Source organism: Sebastes fasciatus, chromosome 3 (genome assembly GCF_043250625.1).
Source record: "Sebastes fasciatus isolate fSebFas1 chromosome 3, fSebFas1.pri, whole genome shotgun sequence".
NCBI classification, from domain to species: Eukaryota; Metazoa; Chordata; class Actinopteri; order Perciformes; family Sebastidae; genus Sebastes; species Sebastes fasciatus.
The window spans coordinates 37,580,051-37,597,985 of NC_133797.1; the positions used below are offsets into that span (position 1 = coordinate 37,580,051).

The window sequence follows — 17,935 nt, forward strand, 5'->3', positions numbered from 1 at the left end:
TAAATAATGTTTATAATAAAGTAATTTTCGATAAATTTTGAGGTAAATATTGGGGTAATTTGGCAGAAATTTCAAATATGTTGCTTACTAATTATCACTTAATTACCATGAACTTTGCAGACCTGTAAAATGAAGTGTTACCTAACATTTGACCAAAAGTAATAATGTCAATGTCACATTTAGAGTCATAATCACAAGGTACAACACCTAAAAAGGCACTGAGACTAAAGGGCAAATATAATATCTCCGTAATATCTGATGAGCTTCGTGCTTGAACATAAAAACAAGCATGTGATGCATTGACTAATCTTATCAGTGGTCATATGTGCTGTTAACCAGGTGGTCATATTTTCCCTCATGGGGGCAGATGGAAAAAATACTGAGGGGGGTTGAGCCACAGGGCGTGAGAGAGGCCAGGTTTGAGCAGGTATATATGGAGGTGTACGTCGTCCTCTGACACCAGAGCGCTGCACAGGTTCACCTCGTCCAGATCCTAAAGCTTCGCAACATGAACTTCAACAGCTGTACAACCTGATATATATTTAGACTGCTTTTCTCCTATCGATCTCCACAAATTAACCTCACTGATCTCCTCATCTAAATCATCTACCTGTCTCCTAGACCCCATCCCAACTAAACTGCTTAAAGAAGTTTTACCTCTAGTTAGCACCTCTTTACTGGATATGATCAATGTGTCTCTACTAACAGGCTATGTACCACAGTCCTTTAAAGTAGCTGTAATTAAACCTCTTCTTAAAAAACCCACTCTTGATCCAGAGGTCCTAGCCAACTATAGACCTATATCTAACCTTCCCTTTACCTCCAAAATACTCGAGAAAGTAGTTGCCAGTCAGCTGTGTGACTTTCTACAGAACAATCATTTATTCGAAGATTATCAGTCAGGATTTAGAGTGCACCATAGCACAGAGACAGCACTAGTGAAAATTACAAATGACCTTCTAATGGCATCGGACAAAGGACTTGTCTCTGTACTTGTCTTGCTAGATCTCAGTGCTGCTTTCGACACCATTGACCATGACATCCTATTACAAAGACTGGAACATTTAATTGGCATTAAAGGAACTGCACTAAGTTGGTTTAAGTCCTATTTATCAGATCGATCTCAGTTTGTACATGTCAACGATGAGTCCTCCATGTACGCCAAAGTTAGTCACGGAGTTCCACAGGGTTCTGTACTTGGACCAATTCTATTTACCTTATATATGCTTCCCTTAGGCAATGTTATTAGAAAACACTCCATAAACTTTCATTGTTATGCAGATGATACTCAATTATATCTATCAATCAAGCCAGACGAAACAAACCAGTTAACTAAACTTCAAGCATGCCTTAAGGACATAAAAACCTGGATGACCTGCAATTTCCTGATGTTAAACTCAGACAAAACTGAAGTTATTGTACTAGGCCCTGAGCACCTCCGAAACAAATTATCTAATGATATAGTTACTTTAGATGGCATTGCCCTGGCCTCCAGCACCACCGTAAGGAATCTGGGAGTTGTCTTCGACCAGGATATGTCCTTTAACTCTCACATTAAACAAACCTCACGGACTGCCTTCTTTCATCTACGTAACATTGCGAAGATCAGGCACATCCTGTGTCAAAATGATGCAGAAAAATTAGTCCATGCATTTGTTACCTCTAGACTCGATTACTGCAATTCCCTATTATCAGGCTGCTCCAATAAGTCTCTTAAGACTCTCCAGTTGATCCAGAATGCTGCAGCACGTGTACTGACTAGAACTAGAAAAAGAGATCATATTACGCCTGTATTAGCTTCTCTACACTGGCTGCCTGTAAAATCCAGAATAGATTTTAAAATCGTCCTCCTCACCTACAAAGCGCTAAACGGTCAGGCCCCATCATATCTTAAAGAGCTCATAGTACACTACTACCCCACTAGAGCACTGCGCTCACAGAATGCAGGGTTACTTGAGGTTCCTAGAGTCTCCAAACGTAGAATGGGAGCCAGAGCCTTCAGCTATCAAGCTCCTCTTCTCTGGAACCAGCTCCCAGTTTCAGTCCGGGAGGCAGACACCGTCTCTACATTTAAGAGTAGGCTAAAGACTTTCCTCTTTGATAACGCTTATACTTAAGCTGCTATAGGCATAGACTGCCGGGGGACTTCCTATGACACACTGTCATAAGGAACTTCCTATGACACACTGAGCTCCCCTCTCCTTCTGTATATACTCATGTCCCATGTCCATGTTGTTACTAACTTCATTCCTTCCCGGGAGTCCTTGTGCCTCCTTGTCTCGCAGCTAACCGTGGAGCGGGGTCACACCTGGAGTGAGGTCATACCTGGAGCGGGATCACACCAGGGAGTGAGGTTATACCTGGAGCATGGGTACACTTGGAGCAGGGTTTCACCTGGATCTTGGTGGTCTCCGGTATTGTGGCTGCATCTGCTGACGCGTCGGTGCCTGCTTGACACCAACTGCTACCATCCCTAATTAACTACGTCTGTACGAGGGACTACCAATGCTAACGAGGGATTTCCAACACCTAATGACAATGTGGCAGCCTGGAGAATAACACTTCTCAATCACTGCCAAAGACATCAAGAGCTCCCAGCAAGCATGCTGATGCTGCAGGAACCAATGCACGGGCATCGATCGCAGGGACGTCCCACACCAATACACATGGACGTACTGAGGAGAGATGCTGGACAGTGCTGGCTTTCCGATAGTTGTATTATCACTCTTTCCATCCACCACTATTGGTTTTGTGTTATCAGCCCTACTTGTATTAGTTATTACAGCTGCTAGACTGCTATTGTGGCTGCTTCTATATCTCTCTCTCTCTCTATCTCTCTCTCTCTCTCTCACTCTATCTATCTGTCCCCCCAGCCGGTCTCGGCAGATGGCCGCCCGCCCTGCGCCCGGTTCTGCTCCAGGTTTCTTCCCAGTAATCGGGGAGTTTTTCCTGGCCACAGTGCGCTTGGTGGATCCTGTTGGGTCTCAAAACTATGGTGTACGGTCATAGACCTGCTCTATATATAAAGCGTCTTGAGATAACTTCTGTTGTGATTTGACGCTATACAAAAATAAATTGATTTGATTTGATTTGATCGGTGTGCTGTCCTGCCTCGGCGTGGTGCTGGCTGCTGCTGCCGCCCAGGCACCAAAACCCTGTGGTGAGTATGGACAACCCTGTCGCTGAACATTTCTATTATATCAGTGTATTGTGTGTGAAGCTGGACTTCAAGTGAATTCAAGCAAAGTGAAGAAAGTTTTGACTGTAATCACAATTTGTACATGACGGAAATAGAAACAAAGTGGCTGTAAGAGCATCAAAAGAAAATAATTGGCATGAAAAATTAATATAAGTTCACTTTCATGGTGTTTACTGAAATATATGAGCAACAGCTGGGCATAAACTGTTAATGTTTTGTATTGTTTTTCAGTTTTTTTGTATGAATTTATTTAATTTTTTTGCAGTTTAGTTGAGTTTGTAAAATGTACATCTATTATTTTCTTCATTTAGTCAGTCAGTCAGTCATTTATATCAGTTTATTTAGTTTTACAAGACATTGTAATACTTCTGCCTGTGACTGTTGATGGAATATCTTTTTATTTGTCTGAAACTTGACTTTGGGTTTAATCTAAATCAAAATGTATGACTATTTTTTGACAAGTTATTTGTATTTACCAGCAAAAAGATAAAGTTGTATCCATCTTAATATCACCTCCAATCTCTAATTATAGACAAACCATGCTGTAAAAGTATTGCTTTGCCAACAGAGTTTATTTACCCAGTATGCTATAGATACATATTTTATTTCAGATCACTAAGAGGACTGATTTCTTAAACATTTTGATTTCTTCTTCACCAGTTGTTCCAGAGCTGATGAATGGAGGATTCACTGTGGTGAGTCTGCTCGCATAAACTTTCCCCAGAGATATAATCTCTCCTGGATGGACCCACGTCAAGTGATCCCTGTCTTTCCCTTCACTCTCTGCTCTATGTCTCTCCTTCAGATGGATAGCAGCGGACTCTACACGTCTGTAGGAACAGTTAGCTATGATGCTTTAGGTCAGAGGATGCGGGTTAGAAACTACGTGGTGGTCGGCAACCAGACCTCTTCTCTGGACCAGCTGATGATTTTCAACCAGGTATGTAACCCTGGTGGAATTGTTTCTGCAAATACTTTTCAGGATTTGTTTAAATCTACATATAGTAGATACAGAGTGGCCTTTCCACCTTTGCTGTGAGACTGTCATGCAAATGGAAGCCTATTTGTTTCCAACTCATTTAATGCACTGAATCACTTTACTCAAACTGAAGATATAATTTAGTTTGAGGATTTGTAATTTTCGTTTCACTTTATTTCTATTTATTTATTTTGAACAAATAAGTAAAAAACAACAACAATAACAAATATGTAAACATATAGCAAAGCAATAATCAACATAAATAAATATTGCATCCAAAAAGCAGTAGGAAGAAATATACATTTAATGGTTCTACTCCTTCTCCGTAACTCAAAAAGTAACTCAATATTTATCATGTAAACTTTTATGGTAGCCTATAGGTTATTCCTTTTTTATTTCAGTTCCAACTTTGGTAATGAAGTGGTATTTTTCACCGGTAGTCCACGATCGGTCAGATAATCCTTTATTATATGTTGATGTAAAGTGTTACAGCAGCAGAAGGACCTGCGGTATCTCTATTTCTAACACCGCGGGTGAAGCAGTCTGTCACTGAAGCAGCGCCTTTTGTAGTCCATAAGGAACATTGTAGTTTCACTACGGCAGACCTGCATCACTAACATCCTCCGCCGACGCATCATAATTATGGAGGCTATAGTGAAAGTGCAGTCGGATTCTCTCAACACCACCGTTGTCTTTCTGAATTCTCCTTCACATCTTTCCTTGACCTCAAGACGTTTTCCATCGAGGTCAAGGAAAAGAGGTTAGGAAAAGACAATGGGATGTCATTTTTTTCCATTTCGACCGCAGCCATGGTCTTTCTTTGTCCTTTCAGAAAGTCTACTATGAGATCGACTGGAGCAAATTTTCTTGCAAGAAGAAAGCACTGGATACCACCTTCATTCCCATGCAAGTTCCCTCTGATGCTCAACTGGTGGGTCAGGTTTTCATGGGCTCCTCTTCGTCCTGGGGAATGGGTGTGCTGGTCAACAACTGGTATGGAGAACTGCCACAGAACGGTAATCTGGTTTTATGTTGACAAGTCCTGAAGGGATGATAGCTACAGTGTACCATGTCACTGATGAGCCTGATTCTGGTGCTGTGATGAAAGGCTGTGACTGTGGCCGACCGCTTGCTACACAAATCCAGCCATCAATAGAAATTACTGGCCTGATGAGGGCACTACAATCAAACATAATCTCAGATGTTTATCAGAATGTGGAAGAAGAATTTATATTGATCACTCAGCTCTGGTATTTATACTCGATCACTTGTAATAAGATCATAACTTTGATGCAAAATTACTCAATCTGGCCTGAATGTGTATTCATTCAAAAGTACTTTATTTCAGTTCAGTTTTTTTCACTTGCCTTCTGTGGTATCTAGCCATACAGCTAGTTTTGGTTTATTTGTGTATTTTTCAGAGTTGTGTAAGGAATTACAAATTCAAATTCAGTCATTTTACCACTGAACCCAGTTAACCCTGCAACATTTTGAGAGGAGGGCTTGTTTGCTGTCTTGCCAGCAGCATATCAGTTTTATCTGTGTTCTGTAGAGAGGCTGGTGTTACATGACCTGACCCTGTCATCAGATGGTTTGTTTTACAGAACCATCTGAGAAGCCGTCATTGGAAACTGTTTGGAAAAGGGCAGGCACTTTAAAAAAAATACTTGGCAGGTGATTGGATGGACCATCTGTCAATCAAACTAACGAAAGCGAAACTAACTAAAGGCGAAAACACTGCCTTCAGTGCCGTACTTTGCTCTCCTTGCAATTAAGAAATACTCTTCAGTTCTGATATAACTGATGCCATTGCAACATCTACTGTAACCTCTTTAGGAGCCACTGTTGTTGTTTAGAGGCTGCACGGTGGTGCAGTTGTTAGCACTGGCGCCTCACAGCTAGAGGGTTGCAGGTTCGAATCTGGCTTGGGACCCTTCTGTGTGGAGTTTGCATGTTCTCCCCGTGTTAGCGTGGGTTTTCTCCGGGTACTCCGGTTTCCTCCCACAGTCCAAAGACATGTAGGTTAGGTTAATTGTGGACTCTAAATTGCCCGTAGGTGTGAGTGTGAGCGTGAATGGTTGTCTGTCTCTATGTGTCAGCCCTGCGATGGACTGGCGACCTGTCCAGGGTGTACCCTGCCTTCGCCCAATGTCGGCTGGGATCGGCTCCAGCCCCCCCGCGACCCCTAACGGGATAAGCGGTTGCAGATGGATGGATGTTGTTGTTTAGAACGAACAGTCGCCTCTCCGTCACGCTATGGTCTATAAGCTACGGCCTAAGCTGCGGCATCTCCTCTCAGGACACTGATTGGTTAGTAGTCTGGCGAGCTGAACACAAAATGCACTACTTGCCAAGATGTATTTTTGTGTGGCATTTGTCGCAATTCTCTTGTGACATCGCGAGAATCCAGCTGCCGTGCAAGGTTAGGTGTTACATGGTATTGTGTAACTCAATTAGCCTTTTCCCTTTATCTTAACCTGAACCAGCTTCACATACCTTCTGAACACAACCCAGGGGATTCCTGGTGGCTAGCTAACCAGCTAAGAATAATAATAAACTAGAATGGCACTCGGAGAGCGTAGACCTCCACCAAGGTGCCCGTGTACGATTGCCCCCCTCTCCGTTCAGCTTGCGCCATCATCCACGTGTATTTTTGTTTATGTTGAGATCAGCTATACGTAGCGAAGCATCGTAAAACACTTCATTCGAACTGGACAGAAACAAAATAAAACTCACCTTAACCATCGTCGTTACTCTTTCCAACAATCACCAGGTGTGCTTTGGTCGAATTCACCTGTAATTTCACAGAGTTTAATGTGAAAAAACGCTGAATCTACAGTTGTCCCCACCCCCCACTCTCTCTCTGAAGGAAAGAGGTGGGGTCATGCGTCTAGTTTGGCACGCCCTCAAACAAAGCTGGTTTGATTGGAGCTGGACTGGAGTCCGAAGAGTTTGGCTCGGTTGACCAATCAGAGCAGACTGGGCTTTTCGGTGCCCAGCTGTTGCCTGGCAAAGGTAGTGGTGGCAGCGACACGGAGGTCCCCGGGGGCCGCTGGTACAATAACCTCTTATTTTGATGTTAATAAAATGTACCCGAATTCGCGAAATATTTAGGATATTACTTCTGACATTCCTGTATTATTACGTCACAACGGCTGCTGTATTAGCCGTGTGTTTACTACGTGTTTATTTGCATATAGAGCGGGTAAGTGAGATCTGATCACAAGTGGTCACTCAAGACGCATGTGGAGACGCATTCTAATGCCAGGTGTGAACAGACGTGCTTAAAGCTGTCCACTTGTGTTCGGATCATTCAGGACGCATGTTAATGCCAGGTCTGAACAGGGCCTGTGAAAAGATGCGATGCAGCACAGCCGGTATGAGAAAGGACTTTTATTTTTTTATATTAAAGCATGTAAACATGTTCTAGTAGAAACCCAAAATACAAGTATGCACCTGAATAAAGCATAATAGGTCCTCTTTAATAAACTGTGACTAATAACTTTTACTGTTGAATAAATAGTACATGCATATCTAAGAGTCGTTTAAATCAGAACCTCTGAAAATAAAACCAAAACTATCCTCATGGCAAAATACCTGGTAAGTAAACAAAATGCTTTTTGTAATTTCTGTGACCCAACTGTTTAAATGCTGCTATGAGATATTTTCTTGTTGTGCAAGTTGTGCAAGTGAGGAAGAGGAAATTCCTTCTTGTATGACTGTAATGGTGACTGTTTTGTGCAGTTGTTAGATCCTCACATGTGACTTTTGCTTCATGTCATCAGGCAAGTATTCGGCTGTCTTCAGTGAGATTGGCTGCATCCCTATGACCTGGTCTAGCTACACTCCAGCGAGCGGATGGATCACAGTCAGGTGAGAATCTGAGCTGACAGGAGCATAGAAACAGCGAACCATCAAACACCACCATTCAAAACAATGCTACTCTTCATATTAACTTATCCGTCAACACTCAGTGAACCCTCAACATTTCTCCTTTAGTAGCTTTAACTCTTCATCTTATTCCAAACTGTCTATCAGTATCATACACTGTATTATTATAATTATAGAACATGAAATAAGATGAAATACGAGTCAATTTATTTATTGAGCACACATTTATACAACTGTTGACTAAAGTGCTTTACAGAGAGATGACAGTTACAGTCAGATAAAAGTGTGTTGCATAAAAGTCTAAAAACAAAACGGACATAAATCTCAGAGAACTAATACATAATAAAAGCAGTGTGCACAGTCACGCCTTCATGATAACTATCAAAGCTAAAGAAAAGAGATGGTTGTGAAGATATTAATGAAATATATTCTAAAACAAAATAAATGTTTTGAACCCCCATGGCCGTACCGTACAACAACAAACTGTTCCCCTCAACTCTTTTCAGTCCAGGAGAATTCAGTCTAGACATGTTGGCCACAGTTTGTAATCATATCTGATTTTTACACAGTATTTCTGGCCCTGAACCACAGTTTTAAGACATCAATATGCCAACATGGTCCACACTGTGCTGTGTGCAGCTCTTCCTCGTACACAATGTCCTGTTCTTGTTCCATCTGTGAACATCACGTCAGTAACGATTCTCAAAAAGTACATTTTTTTGTAACATTTCAGCACCTACAACTGGGTATTGGGCAACACAGACCCCATGGACTACAGCCCTCCTTTCTTCTGTGCCAAGTCTAAACTTGAGAAGACGGAGACGCCAGAGACCTTCTTTACTGCCCTGCAGTCTGTGGCCATGAAGACCAAGAAAAAGGAGTAAACATCTGGAGCAAGTCTCCAAGATAACCATCATCAGGAGAGCTGAATTTGACCCCAATGCTATTTAGATTAACATGATTTCCAGTGTTGTTTAACCTGTCACAGGGATGTATGTGAAATCATTTAATACGCTCTTGACACGGTAAAATAGAATGAGCAAATCCAAACTAAGAGTGAAAATTAGGGGTGCACATGAACGAAGTAAAGGAGACCTTTCAATAACAGCTTATGTAGCTACATTCCTGCTATGTTTTCTATATCTGTCATCCTCTTCAATAAAACCAATTCAAAGCTTTGAATAAGACTGTACTTACTCAGAGTTAGGTGCTTGAATGGATGAGTGAATAAGACAGCAGAAATAACTGGGAAAAACAAATAGGACATAGAACAGTACAAAAGAAAATAAATGTGAAATGTAAATGTTTAATCCATACAAACTAGGGGTGTAAGAAAATATCACGATACACATGAGTATCGCAATATTATGTTGTGCAATACTCTATCGATTCGATCAGTTTTTAATTAACCTTTTAAAAATACAACCTAATCAGTGATGTTCATCACTACAAAATAAAACCATACAAGTACTTTGTGTAACATAGCCTGAGTACATGTCTCACAGATGTTTTCAAAGATCTTATTTTGTTCATAAGAGTAGCTCCTGTTAAAGTTTAGAGTTTAGTTTGTCTCTGTTTAAATGTATGAAAATGCAGTACTTACATTCCTACAGCAGATGGAGGCAGCATTGCTCTTATCTCAGCGGTCCCTGCCTTAATGCATTTGCCTAATTTATGACTTAATTTTAATAAAAATAAACCTAGATCAGTTGCTCAAATACCCCTAGGAGGTAACACTTTATTTGAACCCCCTCTTATTTAGCATTAAGAAGGATATAAACAATATGACACACTATAATGTCATTGTAAACTGAGATGAGCAATGAGTCAATGTCAACAACTACCTCCTCCCATCAGGCCGGATGCTTCATGGAAGTTATAATTGTATTAACCTTCTGAGACCCACAATAGACCCGTGTTTGTCTTTTTTAGGGCGGTACAGGGGGTCTTTAGGGGGAGATAGAAGGTCAGCAGTAGATGTCACATAGAAGTGGTGTACATCATCTGAAAGCTGAGAACCTGAAGATTAATTTGAGATGCAGCTCAGCACTGTATGTCAAGTTGTTCTAGTCATAAATCAGAAATAAACATGAATTAATTATTAACTATTATTATTTATTATATTAAAAATTTTCGTGAAAGTGTATAAGGGTTTAGAACATTATGATAGAAGTATATGATGGTCATCTCCATGCTCTATTAAGTCTCATAAATTGTTGCAGCAATTTTTGGGTTGATAGCATTTGTTACACAGATTTGTTGCTAAATTTAACCATTTTTTACCCCTCAAGAATTGATAAAAATGTATCAATAATCCCTCCATAATACCACATTAAGACACCAAGACCTTGAGGAACACCATAGAAAAAGTTATGCTGTGATTTGGGATCAAATTTGTTTTTGAGATTTGGAGATTTCTGCAAGAACTGCATTTTTTGGCGACTGAGCAGGAAAAGCCAGCAGTGATTCATGAAGAGACCTTCGTCTGGTCAGCTAACATTACTGCCAAGCAGCTGAGATATAGAGTGATATTGTGGTTTTAGCTGACGTGTGTCGCCTCACTGTGTTGAGCGATGCTCGTTCATGTCTATGTAGAGCGAGCAAGCGCAAGCCAGACGCTGACTTTAGTTGACTTAACGGCCACAGGTGATGCTGATACAAGCATTTCTGAAAGTTACAAATAGTCCCTTTAAGTGATTAAACGGATACCAACATGATAACTGATCTAAGTGAAACATCAGTTTGCATACAGTTGGAATTGATCTGCCATGTAAGACACTTTACACATTGAAGGGAACAACCATCCATTTAAAAATTATCCTTTTTTCTTCCATCTTTGAATCTATTTGAAAACTTCTTGAGTGGCTGAATCACTCTGCTGTGTCTTCTTACAGTGAAGGATGACTAACCCATTGAACATCAATAAATAGAGCATCACTTTTTAACATTAGAGGTTTTTAACACTTCGTCTCTCCTTCAGGCATTTTGTGAGTCATCTTCTAATAATGAACATCAAGGTGCGTGAAGTTGGCTACCTAACCCCGCCGTCAAAAATGACTCATGTGTCCTGTGTGATTAAAGTGATGTGAGACTTCTCTGGAAGCATTAGCAGCAATAATAGCCTTGCTAGTCTGTTCAATTATCAGTCTAATAATTATCTAAGCATGCTGGGACTTTGGCGTAGGCCCGCGCAGGAAGAGACGGGGCAGAGTGTTAAGTCCCTGTTGTGATAGGGAAATTACATTGTTAAAGTCAGTTCTACCTTCCAATTTTACCAGATTTAACTGAGCCAACATGTTAAAGTGGGAGACGCTGAATGCAGATTTGTTAATTTTGTGCCTGACTGCCAGTCAATGACAAAGTCAGTGGAAAATCAAGGCAATTTCAAACCTTATCGCCTTGAAAGTGTCACAGGAACAGGCCTAAAATAAAGCTCATTCAGCAATGGAAACAGCAAAGAACACAGAAGTAAACATGGCACATTGAACCTTTATGTTTACTGTACAGAAGTGATTTTGTTGACAGTAATGAAATGTGTGTTCTGTTCGTGGAAAACTCTGCAGAATCAAACCAAGCGCTTCATAAATTAACATTCAGCCACCAGCCAGTGATCGAGATGTTTTTGCTTCACTTTTGGGTACAGATATTATCTATACAACCAATGTGTTTATGATTAAATTAAGAGCATAACCTTGTTTTTTCTAGCTCTTAATGTTGCTAATTTTGCTCTTGAAGTGCACCAGATTGAAGCATTTCACTTTAAAATGTACCTAACAAAGGCGTAGGGTGAATATTTCTGTATTTTTTCATATTGCAATATACATATTATGGAAAAAAATATTGCAATGTCAGTTTTTTCCAACATTGTGCAGCCCTAATTTGTACATTGAAAACAGTGCTCTGTTTATTTTAATGTGAAAGTGCTGTAATAATATGTTGTCGTTAAAATCAAATAATAGTTGTGATAAATAATCGTGATCTCGATATTGATCAAAATAATCGTGATCCGCATTTTGGCCATAATCGTGCAGATCTAGCGTGACATGAGATTTTCAGGTCTTTTGATAACCCCTCGATGTTATGAAACACTGCCACATGAACCAGTCTCTGTTTATTAACCTTGATTCAAGAGAAATCCGTTTATTTCACTCGTTGTGACGGGTTAACTTTTCTGCTCTGAGCAGCATGTACCAGGTAAGAAACAAATAGATCAGTAAATGCATGCAGTGACCCACTCATTCACCCAACACACACGCAACAAACGCCTCAAACACCTCTTTTGTCTCTACTCGGTGTACTTATTGAGTGCTCATCCAGCCTGATCACAGAGCCCTAATTACGAGCAATAGTGAGTGACGACTCCACCGAGTGGGTACTACACATACCAATAAGACTGCATGCAAAGTTACAGGTTATTAATGTGTGTGCATGAGAATTTGTGTGTGGGTGTGTGTCAGCTGCAGTGTACGTTTGAATGTGCACGTGATGCAGCGGCAGCGTTAGTCACTTACACCCCGCTATTCAGCAGAGGATGATGGACGTCGGAGGGTCAGCCACCAATTATCCTCTTTACTCTGGTGGGAGAGGCCGGCCCTTCTCTCCATGTGCCTCCATCTCCTCCCCTCTTTCTTTGTCTTTCTTTTGTCATTCATGTTCTCTTCTCTCTCTCTCAATATGTTTATCTGTTAGGAAGAAAGGGAGCATGATAAACTGTTGTTATTTGTGGAGCAGATTTTACTGTTTATAGACCCATATAAATAAAAAGGGTAAATTCATAGCAGTTTTAACTCGACTGAAGTGTTTACAAGGTCACGCAAAGTCAATTAGGGAAAAGATGTCTTGTATTATTTTATAATTATGTAATTATATTGGTGTAGTCACTGCCTTTGTGATCCGACCCCAATAGATGTTGTGTTACTCTGTACACACAACATCTGTTGCATGTGCGTCCGTCCTGTGAGAGGGATCCCTCCTCAGTTGCTCTTCCTGAGGCTCTGTTCAGACCTGGTATTAACATGCATCCGCAGTGATCAGAGGCATTGAGATCGGATCTTTCAGACCACATTCAGCGGTGATCTGGGCCACATATAGACACATTCTTTTAGCAATGCGTACGTGAATGTGTCCTGGGCCACGTTAAGGACCGCCTACTCAACTGACGTCCTGCTGGGATCTCACTGCGCACCTCTTGTGGGTAGACAGGCAGACGTGAGCGTTTGTCTGCCTCGCGGCATGGAAGCGGCCTCCGTGCTCTACTGTATCCTGTCGGTACAACTGTATTTTATTAAAACATATCTATAGGCTACAGACTATCAGACAAGGCACGCAAAGTGCATTATTATCATAATGTCAGAGATGTGTCTGTGTTTTTGTTCCGCTGCTTTGCACGGAGCTGACACCCGCACGCCCGCTCACATCTCCGGCTCTCTGAAACTCTGTACCCCGCTGTTTCCTGGCAAAGGCGGCAAAGGCCGCAGTGCCGGCGGTGCGGAGGTCCCCGGGGACCGCCGGTAAAATAACCTTTTATTTTGACGCTAATCAAATGTACCCGAATTCACGAACATTTAGGATATGACTACTGACATTCCTGTAATATTACGTCACAACGTCTGCTTTATTAGCCGTGTGTTTACTACGTGTTCATTTGCATAAACATGTGGAGACCATGGATGTATTAAGAGAACTGAATACAGCGTTTGGAGGCGGGGCCCCGTTCATTCCTGTGAAAGTTGCTCAGTGGCGCATGATGCCAAAATGGCTCGACTTCCATCTGGAAAAGTACCCGGATTTTCTGGTGATCTCCCGCATCCATTGGGACCATGGAACATGCGTCACATGACTCGGTCACAGGGTCCCAATGTCGCGCCGTCGGCACGGCTTGCGATGTCATCACGGCTTGCGATGTCATCACTGGGTGTCATTAACATGAACGGAGGAAGGGAAATAACTCTGGATTAGTGCGTTTTACAACTTTTAGGAGCTAATGATTTAGATAAGGGCTATTCAAGTGTTCGTACTGAGTTGATTTACCTAAAAAAAAAATAGTTTGGCCACTATGAAAATTGGGATCAACGACCGGCGCTCTTCCTGGGGGCCTGGTTGAGACTCATTCCAATGGCAGGTCTGAACAGACGTACTTAAAGCTTGTCTACTTGTGTTCGGATCACCGAGGACGCATGGTAATGCCAGGTTATGAACAAGGCCAGAGGTTTCTTCCATTATTTTCCACGTTAAAAGGGTTAGTTTTTCCACATCCACTGCGAGGGTCATAAAGGACAGATGGTGTCATTGTGTTGTACAGATTGTAAATCTTTGTCATTCATGATATTGGGCTGTACAAATAAAATTGACTTGACTTGACCCCACCCCTCCATATCCCAGAGGAGGTTAAATTATTTCCATAGAGTTCGTCTTCAATCAATATTCTCATCTATCTGCAAAAAAAAAACCGAATGAGCATATTTCCCCAAATGTCAAATGTTTGCTTTAAGTGATAATAAGACAGTCGTTACCAACCTTTGGGCGTGAGACCCCTGAAAACTAAGCAATGTATATTTGCCACCGTTGGCATCACTGGTTGCACATCTACTGGTTATGACCAGTTCAACCAAAGAGTGATTTTTGTTTTCCTTGTTTTACTTGAATCGTTTTATAGGTACAACTATCTATTAATTGGCTAGTATGAAAATAAATAAATATTTAGCTGCAGCTGAAAGCAGCTTGTTTCTGACGCCACGTAACCGCTGCGTTGTTTTATGTTCAAAACAATGTTTGGCTTTTAATGTGAAAATGTGTCGAATAATTAACTGCAATAAGAAAATTAATTGGAAAAATGATCTGTTCAGTGCTTTTTATGGAAAACAAAAAAGATAAATCATCTTAAAAAAGAAGACATTGATTTATATTTGGGGTGTTTTTTAAACTATATACTGCATATATAATGGGATTAGCATGATTAGATAGTTTGTACTTAAAGGGCACGCTTGAGTTGAATTTGCCTCATCATCTTTATCATCATCTTCTTCATTTCATATTTTTTTGTACTTTTATTGTTTTATAAAAGCAGGATGGAGGAATGGGGAGGGAAGACCTTCTCTGTGAATGCCGTTTTTTTAATAAACTATTACGGTACTGTAAGCAACTGCTCTTGAATGCTGTCCTGCTAAATTATGTGAAATTTACATTGTTATTCTATAGGAGACAAAAAGCAGAAGTTAATGGGCAATAACGCACTTTATGACTCCGCTGAGTGGCTCATTCTGTGATAAATGCTTGTTTAAACAGACTCAAACATGCTGGCACAGCATATGGCCTTGGATGTGTTTATGTACATACACATGCAGAATCCCAGACCTGACATAAAAGGAACATCATTATTCAATTTGCGTCACATGAACACTTACATAAATGGGTGAAACGGGTACATAATGTATTGGTCACACACGGCTATGGCGATTGGATGTGGAAATGAGGTGTGAAAGCCATAGGTGAAGATCGGAGGGCACAAATAGAGGAAACAATGCCATTAGTCTTTTTTTTCATATCTGTCTCCGTTAATTAGCATTACTTATACTCGCTGACAGAGTACAAAATGTCCAGCCAGTACCCTAGAGGAAACATATTGTTCCCTTTTCCACAATTATCCAAGAAAATCTCCCCACATGGGTACTCGATCTGAGCCTGTTGCTTCTCACAGAGGGTGACTTTTAGCAAAAAGTTCAACAGGATTAAAAACAGCTTTTCCCAAAGCGTATGATTATATTCAGCCATAGGCAAAACATGTTGACAGAGGGTTTTAAACTAATCACAAGCCTGTTTTGAGGTCTGTCTCCCAAGCTCTGCCAGCTCTACATATAGATATTGATGACGTAGTAATACAGATGAAGTCACTGCAGCAGCATAATCTACATGCTCTCCAAAGCTGCTTCACTTTTGTTGCATCCTTAAAGGGACTGTTTGTAACTTTTTACAGGTACAAATCTACCGGGTCGGGATCCCATGCGCGCTCGCGTGTGGTCGGAGGCTCTGCTCCTCTGCCTGCTTACCTTCAGTCACACACCGTGCGTGTTCTCGCTGTCTCGCTCCACCTCTAGACGTGGATGCGCGCTCACTCCACACTGCAGAAGAGTTAGTTTATCTCTGAGAATATCTAGTGAATGTACAGTGGATGTTCGCGCAGAAATAACTGCTTCAGCTCCTCCAGACCAACGGAGGTTTCCCGTGTCTTGTGAAGTGACGGGGCTCTGCAGCGAGTAACGTTATCGTCTCCGACCGGGTGCCGGTGTCTTCCCTGCGGGCGCAGTCGGGAGGCGATAACGTTTCTCTTCCCGCTTCAGCCCCGGCACCGACCCACTTTTCTGAGGCAGGAAAAGCCAACACTAGGATCAGCAGTGATACATGGAGAGACCTTCGTCTGGTCAGCTAACATTACTGCCAAGTAGGTAAAATATAGAGTGATATTGTGGTTTTAGCTGACGTGTGTCGCCTCACTGGGTTGACCGATGCTCGTTCATGTCTATTTAGAGCGAGCAAGCGCGACGCTGACTTTTGTTGAGTTAACGGCCACAGGTGTCGCTGTTAACAAGCAATGCTGAAAGTTACAAATAGTCCCTTTAACTGAATGTTTGATAAGTCTTGAATTTTTTAGCCTAAATTGTAAGGGATGTTCTTCTAAATGAGTTTTGTTTTGACACTAATTGTTTGTAATGTATAACGCCTGACAAAAAAAATATTACAAGTATTTGTGTTATTTTCATTTTGCCAATATGAAACTTCTCTCAGAATAGAACAATAGGCCTCCATGTAGATGTTGCCACACTGTGGGTTTATATTGTTTATATTATAAGTCACACAATAGATTTAGAATGGACATTAATCTGTAGAATTGCTTTTTTGTCCTTGATACCTTTCAGCCACCAGGACACACCTTTTTTTTTGCCATCATTGTTGTCTGTCTAACTGTGCATCACAAACAAAACACAGCCTCAGTCTTTAAAATCAGCCTGGCTCAATTTAGGTTAAAGGAAAAATATGGTTCAGCACAACTTGGGACTTATTCTTGTTGCTCCAGCCTTCAGCTCATACATGTTGTAAACAAGATGGCAGTTTATGAATTGTTCGTCTCTTGATTTGCACGCCCAGCTAAGACAATTGTGTGTATGTACTGTATGTATAAATATTGCTTAGCAAATGACAAATTGAACCGAGCGCTGACTACAATGGAGCACGTCATCATATGTCTGTAGGAGGAGAGCCATCTAGCTGTTAGCAGCTGGGTGGGAGTCCTGCGGTGTGTTTGGCTAACAGAGCTAACAGAACTAAACACACATCAGGACTGACAGTCAGGGATTCAAACAACTTGCAGTAATATTGGCCTCTCAGTAGGTGCGTGGAAAGATTGGTCGCGTTGCCGTTGTGTTTTATCTGGTCTTTGCATATTCTGCAAACAATAAGCGATTTATCAAGGACATCTCCCTTTTTTGCAAAAACCAAAATGTTTCCACGCGCTGGACCTCAAAAGCGGCTTGAAAATCTCTCGCCCGTCTGGCTCTTCCCCGCCATCAGCCTGGTTCATTTTGGGTGTCGTCTTTCTGAGATTACCGCTGCCGGCGCATGTCGATGACGTCACACACAGGGAAAGTGAACCCGGAGTGACGTTTAACTTTTTATATTAAAAGTGCTAAAAAATACATTCATGTAACATTTGTCGTGCTTAAATACAAGGAGCAAATTCTTAGAATCGATACAATAGATTATTTACCTTGCAAATCGATTTTAGATTGATATACGTCCCCCGTGAAGGACGACTTATCGAGTATCTATCGATGTAGTTGGACCGTAGGAATATGAATCGATACATTGATAGT

General features: G+C 41.3%; 1 protein-coding gene and 1 long non-coding RNA gene across 2 annotated transcripts in view; one reads left to right on the forward strand and one right to left on the reverse strand.

The window, feature by feature from the left end:
* LOC141765002 (uncharacterized) overlaps window positions 1-17,935 on the reverse strand; it is a 228,867-nt gene that overhangs the window by 103,724 nt on the left and 107,208 nt on the right. The window lies entirely within an intron of this gene.
* LOC141764999 (ependymin) lies at window positions 323-9,254 on the forward strand. The gene is made up of 7 exons (XM_074630801.1): window positions 323-517; window positions 3,094-3,160; window positions 3,860-3,894; window positions 4,005-4,139; window positions 5,011-5,194; window positions 7,964-8,051; window positions 8,803-9,254. Exons 1-7 carry the CDS (start codon window positions 509-511, stop codon window positions 8,951-8,953), a joined length of 669 nt encoding a protein of 222 aa, XP_074486902.1. The 5' UTR covers window positions 323-508; the 3' UTR covers window positions 8,954-9,254.

What these genes read in the sequence shown, in the direction of transcription:
- LOC141764999 (XM_074630801.1), top strand. An exon ending in TGAATGGAGGATTCACTGTG is followed by an intron (nt 3,895 to 4,004) that starts GTGAGTCTGCTC and finishes TCTCTCCTTCAG; the next exon opens with ATGGATAGCAGCGGACTCTA. An exon ending in TGGAGAACTGCCACAGAACG is followed by an intron (nt 5,195 to 7,963) that starts GTAATCTGGTTT and finishes TCATGTCATCAG; the next exon opens with GCAAGTATTCGGCTGTCTTC.